Source organism: Pleurodeles waltl, chromosome 9, assembly GCF_031143425.1.
Source record: "Pleurodeles waltl isolate 20211129_DDA chromosome 9, aPleWal1.hap1.20221129, whole genome shotgun sequence".
In the NCBI taxonomy this organism is placed as follows: Eukaryota; Metazoa; Chordata; class Amphibia; order Caudata; family Salamandridae; genus Pleurodeles; species Pleurodeles waltl.
The window spans coordinates 747888257-747906821 of NC_090448.1; the positions used below are offsets into that span (position 1 = coordinate 747888257).

At 42.6% G+C, this 18565-nt stretch overlaps 1 protein-coding gene across 4 annotated transcripts in view; it reads right to left on the bottom strand.

The window, feature by feature from the left end:
- Positions 1-493: 493 nt before the first annotated feature.
- The window catches only part of SIPA1 (signal-induced proliferation-associated 1), a 210160-nt gene continuing 192088 nt past the window's right edge, over positions 494-18565 (bottom strand). For 2 of the 4 annotated variants that reach the window (XM_069207881.1, XM_069207879.1), the window contains exons 15-16: positions 6311-6389; positions 4673-4958 (exon numbers count right to left, since the gene is read on the bottom strand). In XM_069207881.1, the coding sequence (XP_069063982.1) occupies positions 4809-4958; positions 6311-6389 (229 nt within the window). In that variant the 3' untranslated portion in view covers positions 4673-4808. Of the gene's footprint in view, positions 4959-6310; positions 6390-18565 lie in introns of all 4 variants that reach the window. The other 2 variants (XM_069207878.1, XM_069207880.1) reach the window with 2 other exon arrangements.

Below are 18565 nucleotides of genomic sequence, written 5' to 3' on the forward strand. Positions count from 1 at the left end.
TCTCAATGTCTGTGTTGCTTCTTTCCTCCCACCCCAACCCTCCAGTTGTCCATGTAGCTTCTTCCCTCTTACCTCCCACTCTTCCTTTGTCTGTGTAGCCCACAGCAACCCACCACTAGAAGAAAAAAGCGATAAGGCACGGGGAGCGCTGGCCTAATCATAACGCTTTTTTTTCTAACTTTACTTTTAGCCATGCTGCACAGCCATGCTGTTGTACAACATGGCTAAAAGACACTGGCAAAGCCAAAAGCTTTGGCAAAGGAGTGGCCTATTGGATTTGCCAGTGCTTGCTCAGCTAATCAGCACTGTGCTGACAATCATCACTTCCTTCTGTCACCGAAAGAACAATGCTTTCAAGGATTTGTTTCAGCGAATCACTACAATGCTGACAATTATTGCACATTTTGCCAGTCGCCGAGCTTAGCTTGCATCAGTCTTTATATTAGCTAATTAGAGTAGAGCTTTTGCAAAAGACCACAAGACAGACGTCGAATGACATTGCATATTGACCTTTTATTGCACAGGGAAGCATCTTAAATATCATCACATTCATTTCTAAGAAAAATGGCCCTTATCAAAGCCTTTGAAATGTAAAAAAATAACAGGTGAAATACCTATTTACACAGTGTGTGACAGTGTGATGTCTCCAGGCGGAGGATGAAGCCAAAAGTCAAATACCCAGGTTCAACTCCTAGGATAACAAGCTGCCCTTCTATCATGTAATATAATTTAGATAATAAACTGACATTGCAGTCTTAAATCAGTTCCATAAGGAATGGTAGGGATAATTTAGTGCCCACTAGAAAAATAAAAGACTCTGTATAGAAGCCCACATGAGACTATTGAGGACTAGTAGGTATAGAATGCTTACCCACTTGTAATATTGGCCGGATTAGGCCCTTAACATTCTATCAGGATTTAAAACTGACCTAGAACATAGTTCAGTATATATTTTTGTACACTTTGATGGTGTAGGCAGCCAGAAAGATTCAGGTAGCTAACTAAGTGAAGGTAGCTGTTAGAGCGGAGGGGGAGGGTGTGTGGATATGGAAGTTGCTTGAGAGAATCGAGGAGAAGGGATGATCTGAGAGAAAAAATAGATAGAGCTTGAACAGGGGATTCGAAAGAGATGGGGTGTAAACTAGCAGGAGAAATGCAGGATGCGTGAACCTATGCACGGTTGATGGAAGTAGTCTATGGACCGAACAGAAGTGTATGGTAGTGCAAAGTAGGTTTGTAGAGAGTTGAGGGGAGTGACTGCAAGGGATAGGAAGGGGATGATCTAGGCAAAGAAGCATTGTGACCCAGGGTCCAGTCTTGCCATGCTTCACTCTATTACTTCAAAAGCTAATTATAGCTTTATAAAGCAAGCCTGACTAATTGTGTTCAATGATGAGGTTGCCATTCGATGACGCCAAATGGTGTGGTTGCCGTGTTATCCTTCCCTCGAGGACATTTTTTTTAATACTGAGTCAAGTGTTTTTGCAACCTGGCATAAATGGAAGAAGTGGAAACCTGCATATAGTTTTCATGCAGGCCCCATCTGCAAAGAAAGCCTGTGACAGGCATGGGATTGGTGGATGTGTAAAAGAAAGCAGGGGGCAGTAATGGAATGGAGGAGCATTTATGACAGAATGGATAGGATGTGACAAAAAAGATGGGGAGAGGGATAGTCTGCAAGCGAAGGAAGTCAAAATGTGTGGTAGAAATAGCAGAAGATAGGCATGGTAAGTGACAGAATGGAAGAGAAAAGAAAGGGCTTGTCAGGGAATGGAGGAGGAGACAAGAGTTTGTAAAATAATGCAGGGCATGTTACAGGCTGACTGTTGACAAAAGATATTCAACCCTGGAGAGATATGGGCGTGTCACAACTGTCACCAAGTTCACAGTGAATGAGAGCCAGAGCTGCACTGGCTGGGGTTCCTCAAAGCACAATTCCTTCTATCCGTATGAGGCCAGGTTTTTCCTAACAGTGGCATACACTAACCTATGTAGCCTAACAATACAGAAACACACCCAGAGGGAACCATAAGCACCACTAGGCCACAGAGGAGTGAACTGCAATCAGAAAGTTTGGAAGCATTTGTCCACTAGCAGTGCATATGGCTTCCCTCTTTGTTTCAAGGAAAAATAGTTCCCTCTGCCCCAGACAGCTGCAGCAAAATAAACCAGTTTTTTATTGCAAAGAAACCCACATTGTTCTCTCTTAAAAAAAATAATTCCTAATATTAAACACTTTTTAATGTACAAACAATGACCTATACATACAGTAATGTACGCCGAGGGCTCAAAGGTCCACGTCCTCGGAATCACAGCTTCCATATTTATACACCTGTACAATTTATTTTCCTTTTTGTCAAGCTTAACTCGGATCCAGCACTGGGATGGGTGGAAACTGAAACATGAATGTCAATAGACTGAGTTGTTTGGGTTAGGGAGATTGTTCCACCTCATCCTGACGTACAGTGCCCATCCTGTTCCAGAACTGGGATAGACATGAAGCTCTGCTTGTGCACCCAAATCCTGACCTGCAGCACCCTCTTCTGTAGTATCAAGATTCAAAAACAACTCCACCAATGTACATCAGTTCTGACCTACAATAGCACTCTTTTTCCAGTACTGGGAAGCACAAGTTGTTCAGCTCATGCACCCATTGGTGGCCTACAGCACCCCCCGATCCATGCACACCTCTGCAGGTGCATTCAACGGTAACTCCCTGCTTTCGTTGAAATTCCATTAAAGTGAGTAGCACACACCTCGGCCAAAGCAACTCATTCTTCACCTGTAATAACGTAACTTTCCAGTAACCGAACTCACGCACCTCAACTCATGCATCTCAACCTTGATATCTATTACTAGTACCCTCTTTGCAACTTTTATCCATTCCACTTAACCCCGACCTTCAATTGCCTATTTTTTCAGTATTAAGTCTAAGACAGCTGGACCAAAATTAATATATGAAAGTCGGTCGATGAAGGTGATTGGTGGGGATTGGTTCTCCTGAATCATGACCCAGAGCAAATCCCTGCCATTTCAATACTGGGTCCGCACACTTGACCAATGCACCTCAATCCACACCTGCAGCAATCCTGCTGTTCCAGTACTGGGCTGTGGAATGGTTCCTTCAAGCACTACTTACATCAACCCTGCTTTTCTCATAATGGGTTGGGCACATGCTTCTAGCAGATACCCCCTGTTATGTCCAACACCTGCAATTTTAATACTGGGACCCACATTCAACCCTGCCAATGCACCTCAATCCTGATCGATAGCACCTTAAGCTGTTAGTACTATTAGTATGGTACTGGCCCGCGTGGTGCTCTAACAGTGCATTTCAATCCTGATCTGCTCTCAGGTGTTATTTCCCTGAACCCAATGTCAGAACTTTATTTCCTGGCAGGGACGGCCCAAATCCTGCACAACCGAAGGGTCTCAGTCCTGACCCATATTTCAATACTGACTCAGTGTGCCTCTTCTATCCCAGTACTGGAACCCATAAACAGCTCTGTCCATCGTCCTGATTTGAAGCACGCTGATATTTCGTACTGGGGCTACTCAGTTCAAATAGTTTTTGAGGGCCCCACTTTGCCTCAGAGGTCACAACTCCTCTAGAGGTTGATGGGTGCTGACGTGAGATCAAGGTCTCTCTGAAAGTAACAGGCTCCTCTAAAGGAGATGGAATGTTTGGAAGGGTGTGAAATATTTTGAACATTCCGGAATATTAAGGCGAACACCTAGATCCCTATCTCAGGTAAATAGCCACAAATAAACATAATGTCAATGAGTCCAGTGATTTGGCTAATTTACACTGAAATGCTTTCCCAGTGAGTAACCAGTGTAACACAAGTTAGCAAGATGACCTACAACAATGAGGCAAAATCGCAGCAACTCATTGAGACCGTCCAACCATCATGGCCCCAAAAATCAACCACAGAATATAACATCACAATGGAAACTGATCAGGAGATTCCACATGTCATGATTCAATACATGTTTCTAGGTTTCGTGAACTCTGTTGAGATGATACACATACCCAGCAAGGTGCTCTGGGGTGTCAACAAGACCCTGCAAGATTCCCTGAGTACGCATGTAGTCTGATGACATTCCAGGGGATCTCTTGTGATCCTTGAGACCGTAGCTCGTTTGTTCTTTAATGTTTTGGTCTCTCAAGGAATTTACAGAGTGGCTGGGGGGTCTTCTCTCCAGTGCATCCCGTTGTCAGCTGCTCCACAGGAATCATAGAGGAAGAAACAAAAGAAGACCCTCACCAGGTGGAGATGCACAAATCCATATACCATCTCACCGGGAGACAAGGGAGGGATGAGTTCCACTGCCTCACACTGATCATTCCAATACGGAGGAAGAAATAGCAAGTTGATGAACTGGGAATCCCTCTTCTCCTTGTGTCTGGTCAATTTAGGTATTTGTTTATGTTTCAGTCAAGTAGATTCACAAAGTTGTCCTGGCCAGAACAAAGAAATCTGTCATGAGACATTCTACTTCCAAAAGGTTCAGGGGCGGATTCTGACGAGTTCAGATGGATGTCAAATGGGGTAAATGTCCAAAGTGTTTCGTCATGCCACTTTAAAAGGATTGCTGTCATCTTGTGGTCATTTGTTCTGCATACAGTGGTCATGTGGCATGAGCATGGCAGTTTTAAGTCCAGAATCTTCAAAAGCTTTTGAGGGCACAGTTTTCGTTTCTGCCTGTGAGAGGCAGAGTGAACTCTCCCCCACATGGACGTGGTCTTGTGGGCCCATGTATCACCTACTACTGTCTGTCCTTCACCACCTAATACCAAGGCGGTCTCAGAGCTCCTTACCCCCGCTAGAGCTGCACAGCATCTCTGTAACTTTGACAAGCTGGGCCGCAGTGCTCTGTGATTCTTTCTCCAATCGCTGGTTGTTCTGACGTAGGCTCTGCACCTCAGCCTGGAGGAGGGCTTTATCTTCCTTCTCCTGCCCCAGAGAGAGAGAAATGGGGAGGGGAGGTCAGACTGTGCTATATTAGAACTGTCCTTTTTTAATCACTTCAAAAGTCATCTTTTCCTTCTGTCCTCAGGCTCTTCCATCTACTTCTCTCTCCTGCCTCTTCTCATCTGTTTTCTCCCCCAACATTTTCTTATCACTCTTCCTAAGCCAGCACCTCGAGGTGGTCTATTTCCTAATCTATGCTACCGTGGTATTGTTTTGGAGGTCAAATTTACAGATCAGCATTCTATCCCAAATAAGTGGTCATATTTTAATTTAAATATTTTTGCACATGGAGTGAGCTGTTTTACTTCTCCTGAAATGTCAGCTGTATGTCTAGTAGCTGCAGCTGACCACAGGTTTTCTGAAATATAGGTATATTACCAAACCCCTATTAGTCCCTATTGTAGCAGATATCACTCCTGAACTGGTTGGTGTAGCATGGAAACGTTTACTAGCCATGGAATTATGTGCTCCAGCAGGGAATGGCTACTCTGCCAAAGTCCACTATGTTCCTCCTTTCCACTATCAGCCTTTTACCTTTGGAAGGCAACAGCACCATAGCAGCTACGTTTTATGCAGGAAAAGGAGGCCTCACAACATTTCTGCAACCACAGAGCGTGCATTACAGGTGCTCACTGTGACCCCTTTGTTGTGCTGTCCTAGCTATATGACGATGTAACCAGCTGGTCAACCATTTAGGACATGTTTCTATCACTGAAGAATCCTTAGTCTGAAGTCTAATTGCATTGTTGCTCTTCTCTGGTACAGTAAGAAGATGATTTTGTGCCACAGAGGCAGGGACTATTTAGACAGGCAGGTGGTTCCAGTGCAGCGCTTCATTCTTACTCACCCTCTTCTAAAACTAATTTCATCTGACTTTGGCATTAGTTTCTGGTTAACGTACTGACAATCCTCTTTTAAGAAATCTGTGAACGTCTACATGACACCTTGTCTACAGTGTAGTTTGTTGCACTAAGATCCCATCCCTTCATGGAACCCTCCTTTAATTGCTTGATTCATCACCAGATTTGTAAAACTGAATACCCCTTCAAAGGTTTATAGATTATCTACTAAGGAGCTGCTAATGCCCACTGGTCCAACAACTAAGCGGTGCAAGGAAATCGAGAGAAGTGAACTAACGCAGGGACTCCAAGGGAAGCCTGGGTGTGCAATAAAATAAACTAGACCCACTAAAATGCTATTCAGTCCACCCATCATGTGCTTCCCTCTCTTCTATGCAAAAGCCCTCTCTCTCTCTTCTTCCGTTGAGCATAATTTTACTTTTCTCTTAATCTTCTTCAAATTTAGCATTGTTCCCCCATTGATTCCCTCAATACCTTCTGCAGGTCGATCTGCAATTTCTTGAGCATTGTCTCCAGTTGGGACACCTTCTCCGACAGGTTCTTGGCGGCAGTCCTGTCGGAGGGAAGAGGAGGGCAAGAGGTGATCAGCCAGAGTAAATATGGCAGAGTATTATCTAGTCTAAAACCTTAGGCTTCCTCATGTCAACTAAAGACTGCCGCACTGGTCTCTCATGGAAAAACCTTGACTGTTGTGTGATGAGTACGAGTCCACATTCAGAGGCCAGGACGATGATAATTGCATCCCTGATTTTAGAACACAGTATAATGTGCTAAGGTACAATAGGCTTTATATTTGGTTGTATGTATTTTATTTTATTGGTTTATCCATAGCAGTTGTGCTTAGGTGGCTGTATAAGGAGAAGTGTGACAAAGTGAAAGCAACAGGGCACAGCTAGGTGTGGTGACCTTTTGTGATTTGTTGTGGTAACTATGGAATTCGGACCATACACCTGTCAGAAGACTACAGTATTTAGGCAGTTTTTTAATTTTACATGGTCATCTTGTAAACAAAATGATAGTCGAAGGTGGTGTGAAAGCAAGGAGATGTGCAAATGTAGTGCTGTGGCCTAAAAATGCTTCTGTTTCACCAGGCAGATGAATAGTTTGTTTTGGGGATTCTACTGTAGGTAACTCAATGTTCGTATGTCTCTGCATAACGGTAAACTATTGGCAGTCAATACATTGTGAGCAGTAATATACTGCAATTTTGCAGGTAAGTGTGTGTGTGTGTGTATATATATATATATATATATATATTTGTGTGTGTGTGTAGCGACTATGAAACCCTTTTATTAAATATAAAATATATATGTGAGTATGTATTTTTTAAACCTTTTAGGGGCATTAACACCCACCTCCCCTTCTTCCCTTTTTTCCATGCTACCAGGTGCTACAGTACAGCTATTTATAAACACACATATGGTGTGTATTTTTATATATGTATTGTCTTCTTCAAAACTATTTTCCCTTTCCTGTAGGTCTATTTGTTAACCCTATTTAATATAATTAATCATTTTTATATTTCAATTAATTTAACTAATTTGCAACATTATTTTGTAATGGTTTAAACCCTGTTTAAATTTTAAGTTTTATGCTTTAATATATACCTATAAGATAAGGACTCTCAATGCAGTGCCTGCGATGGAATCACTCCAGAGGTAGTGGTAGTGCACCGACTGAACAGCTTGTAGAGTTGCAGTATTTTGGTGAGGTGGTGTGGGAAGGACTGGGAAATATCTCATTGTTGAAATAGTTTATTTACTTTTGTTGAATCATGAAAACAGGGCATAAAATAGGATACAAAACTCAAGAAAATAAATAAAAATGATAAAATAAACTCAAAGTGCTACATAATCAGTCATGGCAGTTGGTGCACTCCATTTGATGAGTCTCATGTTCTGTTGCTCTCTCTAAGGAAATTATTAGCAGCGCTACATATAAAGATAAAATTATCTTTTTTTAAAAACAAGAAGCACCCAGGATACTTATCAAAAAATGTCCTCAAATAAAGTCCTGTAACAAGGTATTTTGAAACTGCAAAGCAAATAAGTGGATTAGGTAGTGTTAATAAATTGGCAAAATCTGATTTGCGTTCGCTGATACCCTATTTTATCAAAAGTAAATGCAAGAGCTTGCGTCGAATAGATGCAAAAAGAAAAAATGCATACATGATTGGTTTAAGGACATATCATAAGAGCAAAGTGGGGCTTGGGAGACCAATGTCTTGAACCGAGGAAACTCATTCAACCAACTGCCAAGTCCATCTTAAAACGTGTGATACCCTAAGAGTTTGCAACCAATCAAAATACAGCACTCCATACTAACACAGGATTTTGTCAGAATACAGGCCACATTCTGACTTTGGAAGCACTTAAAAGAATCACATAAGGCAGGGAGACACGAGTGTTAATTTGCTGTCTAATATTTTGCGGGCAAAGCCCTTTGTCCCAGAAAAAAACCCACAAGGTAGTTAACTAGGTGAGGATGAGGGAGGAGCAATCACTTGGATGATCAGGGTAAACATCTGCAAGTTCCTGGTAGACCCTGAAGAGTTCTCTGGCCATTCTGCATACTGCAGAAATGCACCCTCAAAGTAGGATTTTTTTTGCTCGACTGAGGACACAATGGTTCCCACTGATATGATTCCAATACCATGTGACTGGCCAGAAGGGATTTTGAATTTCTCCAGCATCTTACCAGGGTTCTCCCTATACAATGAAAGAGGCCTGGGTTCCTCTGGGCACCTTTAGCAGAAAAAAACAAATTCCTTGGTCTTGGGAAGAGGATATGGTCACCCCCAAAATTGCTAGGATGTCTGAAGCTATTGAGAATGGCTGTGGCTCTGTAGCTGAGAGATAGTGAAGCAGCATGACAGCATTATTCTTGCAGAGGTTACTCACAAAGTAGTGGGTGCTTTGCTGCAGGTGGGATGCATTTTGATGCTATGTTTTTCATGGATGGTGGTTAGTGTGAACATGATCAGACCAGGCTGGGAGTAGGAAACAGATACATCAAAGTTTGAGATACATGGAGGTTCAGATCCTAAGTGAAGATTGTTTCATGCATGATGAGAGGGCTTGTTGACCATCTGTGTAAATCTGAGGTCATATAACTAATCAACTATTCCTTGGGCACACCAGTAGGAGTGGTTACTGCCCTGAATAGCATGCCATTATTTAGGAGTGAATTCTTCAAGATGATCAGTAGGTTATGCTCCAGAACCAAAAGCTCAGTGGAAAATAATGTGTGCATCTGTTTAGAAAAGTGATAAACGATGGTGTAAATGAACAAAGAGGCACTAAAAGAACACATAGGGTGGTCATGTTGGTGCGGTCATGTCAATCAGTACATGTGAATGAGCCAGGAAAAATCACAGCCATCAACCTACCCCTTAGGGGTGTGCTTCTGAATGATTGTGTAGCTGGCAGATACAAATTTGGGTATCTCTGCTAAGCCATGTTTCAGAAACTGAGTGGAAGTGTGGCAGAGTCTTTGTTGAGGAAGCGATTGTTGGAGGTGTGTTTGACTGCTGTCTGATGTTGAGTGGTAAGCCAGTGAAATCTGCCAGAGCAGAAGGGTAGTGTGTGTATAGTGAGAACACTTCGAGTGAAGGTGATAAGTATTGCTGGGTCACTTATGACCCCCATCAATGATTGGTAATGCAGATGAAAAGTGAAGCTGCGTTGACATTTCTGGGCACGCATGCTACCTGCTGAGGCTATAGGGTTTGGGGTGTGTGTGTGGGGAGAGCCCCACACTTTATTTTATGTTTAGGTATTCAAGAAAAAGGACCATCTGGTAGATTTCACACTATGCCATGATTCATGACTAAAAAGACTAAGAAGGCTCATGAACATTAATAATGTATTTTATGAATATCAACAATTTAAATATATAAGAATTGTGCTTTAGTGACAAATATAAATTCTTATAGTTAGGGCTGTCTGCACGAGTGTGCGTGTTAGCATCAGGCAGGTGAGTCCAGCAGTCACAATGATTCTCTAGGCTGCTAGGCTACTGAGGTGATGGCTTGACAGAATGGGAGCATCATAATTTCTGGCACAGAGTTCACAGAGGGCAGAATGGACGGCTATAAAAATAAATTATAAGTGGGCAGGGAGGCAAGCTGGCTGTGGAGCTGTAGGTGACCTGTGTGCATTGGAGGCTGGTACGGCAGACATGGTCTAAAGATTGAATAAGGGGTTTGGGGATTATAATGAGTGGAGAGGTTAGCTGGCATGTAAAGATTATTGGTGGAATATGACCTTGACTATGGGTAATGCTGTGTTAAAGGACCTCAGCTGTTTCAATGCACAACTGAAATCTTAAATTTTTATAACTATTTAATGTTACTTGGGCAGCAATGGATGTCAGCCAATATAATTGAAGGACAGCTCCAGAGGTACGTTAGCGTAAGAAATAGCTGGATTAGTCTCAGGTTGACTAATCTTGGTCCATGAAAGCTAGAGCATGCCAGAATTTCAAGATAAAGATTTGCTATGTAATATTTACAATTTATATGTTCATTTATGTTATATAAATATTTTGATCCTCTGGCATGGCTCAGCACAGAAGAACCTTGAATTATGCCATGGCCATGGATTTCTTCTCCAGTAGTTGCAGAAGAAAAGCTCAGTCTTTTTATCTTCCTTACTTGAAGCCCGAGTTTATCATTGGGGGAGGAACCCCCTTATTGGTGGTCAATCCTATGCCCATTGGACTTACTTCACTATAGCTATGTAATTAAGCCACACCTCTTGTGAAAATCACAGGAACATGTTCACTTCATGCCATGTTCAGTATTGCAACACAAGGTTATGTTATCAGGGACAGAATAAACCATGATGATTGGTGGAAAAAATATTTATATATGGAAAATGTCACTTACCCAGTGTACATCTGTTCGTGGCATGTTCCACTGCAGATTCACTTGCTATGCATAGTCCTGCCATCTAGTGTTGGGCTCAGAGTGTTACAAGTTGTTTTTCTTCGAAGGAGTGTTTTTGAGTCACAGGATCGAGTGACTCCTCCTCTTAGGCTCAATTACGCATGGGCATCGACTCCATGTTAGATTGTTTTCCTGCAGAGGGTAAGGTAGGAGTGATAGAGTATCAAGAAAAGAGATGTCCATGCAAATGGAATAGAGATATATATAGATATGTACAAATGAATGTTTTAACTTAAACAGCTACAGGCTCCCGGGGAGGCGGGAGGGCGCATGTGAATCTGCAGCGGAACATGCCATGAACAGATGTACACTGGGTAAGTGACATTTTCAGTTCGATGGCATGTGTAGCTGCAGATACACATGCTATGCATAGACTACAAAGCAGCTTTGCCTCCCATAAGCGGTGGTCAGCCTGTAGGAGTTGAGGTTGTTTGAAATAGTGTTCTTAGTACAGCCCGTCCTACGGTGGCCTGTTGTGTTGCTAACACATCTACACAGTAATGCTTGGTAAATGTATGGGGTGTTGACCAAGTGGCTGCTTTACAGATTTCTGCCATTGGTATATTTCCTAAAAATGCCATTGTTGCTCCTTTGTTTCCTGGTGGAATGTGCTTTTGGTGTTACTAATAGCTGCCTTTTAGCTTTTAGGTGACATGTTTGGATGCATTTTACTATCCATCTAGCGAGTCCTTGTTTTGAGATAGGATTACCAGTATGTGGTTTCTGGAAAGCCACAAATAACTGTTTGGTTTTCCTAAATTATTTAGTTCTATCAATATAATACATTAATGTCCAATGTATGCAGCGCTCTTTCTGCTACAGAGTCTGGCTGTGGGAAGAAAACTGGAAGTTCCACTGTTTGAATGATATGAAACAGTGATATCACCTTTGGTAGAAATTTTGGGTTTGTCCGAAGTACCACTTTATGTTTTTGTACTTGTATGAAGGGTTGTTCAATAGTGAAAGCTTGGATTTCACTAACTCTCTTTACTGAAGTAATTGCAACTACGAATGCAACTTTCCATGTTAAGTATTGAATCTGACATGAATGCATATGTTCAAATGGTGGACCCATGAGTCGTGTGAGTACAATATTTAGATTCCACGAAGGCACTGGGGGTGTTCTTGGTGGTATGATGAGTTTTAGTCCTTCCATGAAGGCTTTGATAACAGGGACTCTAACAAGAGAGGTGTGTTGTATATTTTGCAAATACGCTGAAATAGCAGTGAGATGTATTTTGATGGACGAGAAGGCTAAATTAGCTTTTTGCAGATGAAGCAAGTAACCTCAATGTCTTGTATTGATGCTGAAAGAGGGGCAATCTGTTTAGACAGTAAAACACAAACCTTTTCCATTTGTTCGCATAACACTGCCTGGTAGTGGGCTTTCTAGCTTGTTTAATTACTTCCATACACTCTGTTGGAAGATGTAGATATCCAAACTCTAAGACTTCAGGAGCCAAATCAGTAGATTGAGTATTGCTGGATCTGGATGCCTGATCCGTTGTTTGTTTTGTGTTAACAGATCTGGTCTGTTGGAGAGTTTGATATGTGGTACTACTGACAGATCTAACAGTGTTGAGTACCAGGGTTGACGTGCCCACATTTGTGCTATAAGTATGAGTTTGAGTTTATTTTGACGCAGTTTGTTTTCTAGAAGTGGAATGAGCGGGAGAGGGGGAAATGCATAAGCAAATATCCCTGACCAGTGGATCCATAGAGCATTGCCCTTGGATAAAGGGTGTGGGAACCTGGATGCGAAGTTTCAGCATTTTGCGTTTTCGCTGGTGGCGAATAGGTCTATGTCTGGTGTTCCCCAGTGATGAAAGTATGTCTGATGCACTTGGGGATGAATTTCCCACTCGTGTGTTTGTTGATGATCTCGGCTAAGAACATCTGCCAAATGGTTGTGTACCCCTGTAATGTATTGTGCTACCAGGTGAATGTTGTTGTGTATTGCCCAATGCCAAATCTTTTGTGCTACAAGGGACAGTTGTGATGAGTGGGTCCCTCCTTGTTTGTTTAGGTAGTACATTGTAGTCATGTTGTCTGTTTTGATCAGAATGTGTTTGTGAACGAGAAGAGGTTGAAAGGCTCTGAGGGCTAGGAATACGGCTAGCAATTCTAGTTGATTTATGTGAAGTTGTTTGTGTTTGGTGTCCCATTGTCCTTGAATGTTGTGATTGTTCGGGTGTGCTCCCCATCCAATCATTGATGCATCTGTTGTAAGTGTGGTTTGAGGCACAGGATCTTGAAATGGCCGCCTTTTGTTTAAAATTTTTGGAATTCCACCACTGAAGCGAGATGCGTGTTTGGCGGTCTATTAGCACTAGATCTTGAAGTTGACCGTGTGCCTGTGACCATTGTTTTGCAAAACACTGTTGTAAGGGCCGCATGTTTAATCTTGCATTTGGGACAATGGCGATGCATGATGCCATCATGCCCAACAGTTTCATTACAAATTTGACTGTGTACTGTTGGTTTGAATGAATTTGTGCTAATACATTGTGGAATGTTTGTACCCTTTGTGGACTTGGAATTGCAAGTGATGTTTGCGTATTTAGTGTGGCTCCTAAATACTGTTGAATTTGCGTAGGTTGCAAGTGGGATTTCTGGTAGTTTATAGAGAACCCTAGAGTGTGTAGGGTTTGTATTACATAATGTGTATGGTTTTGACACTTTGTATGACTGTTGGCTTTTATTAGCCAATCGTCCAGATATGGAAAGACATGGATGTGTTGCCTTCTTAGGTAGGCTGCAACTAGCCCAAGGCATTTTGTAAATACTCTGGGTGCTGTTGTTATCCCGAAGGGTAACACTTTGAACTGGTAATGTTTTCCCCGTATTACAAACCTGAGGCATTTTCTGTGCGCTGGATGGATGGGTATGTGAAAATATGCATTCTTGAGGTCTAATGTTGCCATGAAATCTTGTTGTTGTAGCAGTGGGACTACATCCTGTAGTGTTACCATGTGAAAGTGTTCTGATAGGATGTAAAGATTGAGAGTTCTGAGATCTAGTATTGGTCTCAAGGTTCCATCTTTTTTGGGAATAAGAAAGTAGAGGGAGTAAACCCCTGTTCCTATCTGATCTTGTGGTACAAGCTCTATGGCCTGTTTGAGTAATAGTGACTGTACTTCTTCTTGCAACATGGAGATGTGTTGGGAGGAGAGTTTGTGTGGTTTTGGAGGTGTATCTGGGGGAATTTGTGCCAATTCTAAGCAGTAACCATTGCGGATAATAGACAATAACCAGTTGTCTTGTAATGGGTAACCAATTTTTGTGGAACGTTTTCAGTCTTCCTCCCACAGGTGAAGTGTGATGAGGGAAGAGGTGGAGAGAGTCACTATTTTGGCTGTGAGGCTTGTTTTGCTGGCTGATATTTTCCCCTACCTTTGGGGAACTGGCCTTTATAAGTTCCTCTAAACGCACCTCATTGGTATTGAGGCTGGTAAGATGATGCCTCAGGTGTTTGTGCTCGAAAACCACCCCTGTATTGAGGTTTCCGAAATGAACCGCTGTATTGCGTAGTTTACAGAGCACCCATGGCTTTAGCGGTGTCTGAGTCTTTCTTCATCTTTTCAATGGCCATATCAACTTCAGGGCCAAAAAGCTGTTTCTCATTGAATGGCATAGTCTAGGGCTGATCTAATCTGGTTGCTAGTAATAGCCTGCCCTTCCTCGACTATTTGCTGTGCCCTCTTTTGTTGGTCTTTGGGGAGATGCTGGATGATATCTTTCATCTCGTCCCAGTGGGCCCTATCATACCTAGCCAGTAGTGCTTGGGAGATGGCTATTCTCGATTGATTGGCTGCTTGCGATGCTACTCTTTTGCCAGCAGCATCGAATTTTCTGCTCTCCTTGTCTGGTGGTGGTGCATCACCAGATGACTGAGAGTTGGCCCTTTTCCTTGCTGCACTCACAACTACAGAATCAGGAGGCAGTTGTTGAGTAATGAATGCGGATCAGAGGGAGGTGGTTTATAGTTTTTCTCCACTCTGGGAGTGATGATCCTGGCCTTGACTGGCTCTTGAAATATTTAATGGCCGTGCTTTAACATGCCTGGAAGCATGGGAAGGGACTGGTAAGTAGTGTGAGTGGAGGATAATGTATTAAAGAGAAAATCATCCTCAAAAGGCTTGGTGTGCATGGCAAAATTGTGGTATGATGCCGCCCTAGCCAGAACTTGAGTGTATGCAGTGCTATCCTCTGGTGGTGATGGTTTGGAAGGACAGCAGTCTGCGCTGTTATCGGGAATGGGATCTGGATCATAGAGATCCCATGGATCGACATTGTCCTGTTGTGAATCTACAGAATGCACAGAAGACTGTGCAGGTGTAGGAGTAGTAGTGGGAGAGAAAAGCAGGTGAGGAGAATGAGGAGGAGACTGATGAGGTGAACATTGTGGAGGTGGAGAGTTTTGCTTAGGCCTTGGCACTTTAGCTAGTGGCTGATCAGTGTCCAATTGTCCTTGAAAGGCTAGCTTCCTCTTAGTCTTCAGAGGAGGTGCAGTTATAATCTTGCCAGTGTAGTTATGAATATGAATTCTGGCCTGCCTTTCATCAATGTCCTCCATTTAAGTGAGTTCCTCCAAAAATCTATGGCTTTCTTTAAGTTGTTTCAAAAGTTCATGCTCCTCTGTGTAGCTGGGTCTTTTCGGCTCCGAAGCCGGTTTTCTCGGGATCGAAGGCCGGGAGTGGATGTTGGCCTTGGCTCCGAAAGCGATTTTCGAGGCTTTGACTCGATGGGTCAGTGTTTGCCTGTTTCGAAGCCAGTGCTTCGGCTCGAGTCTGAAGGCTTGGGTGGGGTTGCCTTTCTCTGTGCTGAAGTTGTTGCTTGCGAGTCGAGCCATGGCCTTCTGGCAGTGGCGTTCCCGAGGCCTTATGTTTGGGCTTGGATTGGACAGGGGCAGGCAAACTGACGTGCTATCCTGCCGTGACCAGTCTGTCCTCCTCAGACTACTGCTCGGAATCGGACCCTCGGACAGAGACTGCGGTGTGCATAATCGCCTCTTCCTCCGCGTCAAGACATTCGGTGCTTCTCGACGCTATTTCCACCCTTCGTGCTCTTCTGTCTCGTAGAGTCTTCTTCGAGCAGAAGGATCTGCAGGCCTCACAAGTATCCTCTCGATGGTCTGGAGAGAGACAGAGATTACAGACGAGATGTTGGTCTGTATATTGGAACTTGGCGTGGCACCGAGGACAGAAGCGAAATGGGGTCCAGTCCATGAGGCTTACACGCGGTCGGCCCGACCAGGCCCGAGTTGGGCGCGGGTGCCCCAAAGGGCGAGTAAAGAAGTTGGATCCGACGGTACCGAAGTGGCGATTAGAGATGATACGCGATCAAAACAATACGAACGAATTAGAGAATTTTTAGAACTTTTCCAACTCAAACTACCGGAGCGAAAAGAGACACGTCCGAAACCGATGGCGGAAAGAAAACAATCTAACATGGAGTCGATGACCATGCGCAATGTAGCCAAAGAGGAGTCACTCGATCCCATGATTCAAAAACACTTCTTAGAAGAAAAACAACTTGTAACACTCTGAGCCCAACACTAGATGGCAGGACTATGCATGGCATGTGTATCTGCAGCTACACATGCCATCAAACATATATATATATATATATATATATATATATATATATATATATATATATATATAGTATTCACGAAAAAAAGGTTACAGGGACACTATAGTTGGATTCTGAATTTATTCGTACAAACCCATAGAAATTAAGCAGTTATAGTTAGAGTTCTTTCAAGTAACTATAATTCACACCTTAAGGTAACTATATACCTTGTGCCCTTGCCATGCACAGTTTTCTTATCAATAATTTTATTGCAAATGTTCCAGTGATAATATCAAAGATGCCATACAAGATCTCATCAAATATATCATACGTGGAGTACTTAGCTGTGCTTTTCGAAGGCACAAGTTATACTTACCTTAGGGTGCGAGTTATAGTTACTTAAAAGAACTCTAACATTAACTGCTGAATTTCTATAGCTCTGTACGAGCAAATTCAAAACCTAACTATAACGTCCCTGTAACCTTTGTTTTTTTAATTTCTATGTTTTTTTTAACGTAAAGGAATTTAAATTACTATACGTTATTTTAAGCCAGGCCTTGCAGCTAAGCCCTTATACCCATCCAACCCCATGCCACGCACGTCCCTTGGCTGTGGGCAGTGCAGGTTGGCAACATGGTCTGTCTCTGTCACTGGATCTGTGAGTGAGTGGTGGTGTGAGTGTTTAAGTGGGTCAGAAAGTGGGTGTGTGAGTCTGAGTGAGTGTGAGGAGGTGCATGAGTGGGTGTGTGACTGGATGCATGAATTTATGAATGGGTCTGGTTTTTCTTTCAAATTTTTCCATATTCGCAAATTTTCGTGAGTATTGTGCACGGTGACACAAAATTGTTTTAAACCCATAATTTGCACCTGAAATACACCTATATCACACCCCAGGGGACAGGGTACCTTCACCCTGACCCCTTATGCCACTTTCAATTTAGATTCTCACCCCCGGGGACCATGTCTCATGAAATAAAATGTAGTCAGTTTGCAGTCAGCCAATTGCAACGCTTCTTTACACACCCATATTTACACATTATTCGCGGCCAGAGATAAACAAATGTATTTTCCCTTCAATATCTCAAAAACTACTGATCAGATTCACACCAAACAAGCATAAGTGCAATCTGTGTACGAACAGCTAGCTTTCTTCTAAATTTGGTGTAATTCCGTCCAGTGGTTCAGGTTGTAGATGTGTTGACAGGTATGATGGGAATTAACATGGGAAACACAATTTTTTTTTAGCCCCCTTTTTCTTGGCCCTGCTTGATGGATCACCTTGAAACTTCCTGTGCCCAACAAGAATCACAGTGCCACTTTTTTGGGGAAACTTTTGTGAAGCTATAGGCAAGTCAAAAAACACTTTCTCTATGGAAACATGGTCCTAACTATAACTACCAACCATATATATATATATATATATATATATATATATATATATATGTGTGTGTGTGTGTCTGGATTGATTGGGAAAAGCTCAGACTCTTTATATTTTGGAATCTTAGGTCATGTCCATTGAGGTAAGCCCTAGCGGTGTCTGTGGGAGGAAGTCTGGGCAGATCAGTTGGTCAAGGGCTGAGGACATGTTCAACATCCGAAAATGCTAGGATGTCTGAAGCTAAACAGCAGTGTATGTTGGAGTAAGTCAAGGGTGTCTACATAAGAGAAGACAAGACCCCTACAACTGAGGATAGGCCAGGATGTGTCCACTGCGTAAAGTCAAGCTGTGCATAATGTACAAGCCTAATCCTTTTTAGTGTAGGCGCCCAAGCTTCATTTATTAGGAGATGTCCAGGCTGTGTGATTTTAAGGAAGTTTAGGATGTAATGATTGCAGGAAGCCAATGATGCGTAGACTAATGGATGACAATCACAATCATTACATATTGGGAGAAGTCCAGTTTTTGTCCATCAAAGGAAAATGTGATTCTGTCTTTTGAGGAAAGTTAAGGCTGCACCCATTGGGAGAAGTATAGGCTGGATTCACTGATGGAAAGTCAGAATGAGTGTATTTGAACATATGGATAAGTGAATATGTGTACTTGAGAAAGGCCCATACCAAGAACACTGTAGGAGCCCAGTTGTGGGTATAATGGAAGTGTTGCCAGATTGGGCTGGATCACGCACAATTGGGCTATATTTTTTCCAGTTGTGAGGGAAAAATTGGTTTGTGTGGATTGTACTGCGCTTACCACTTCTGCAAGACTG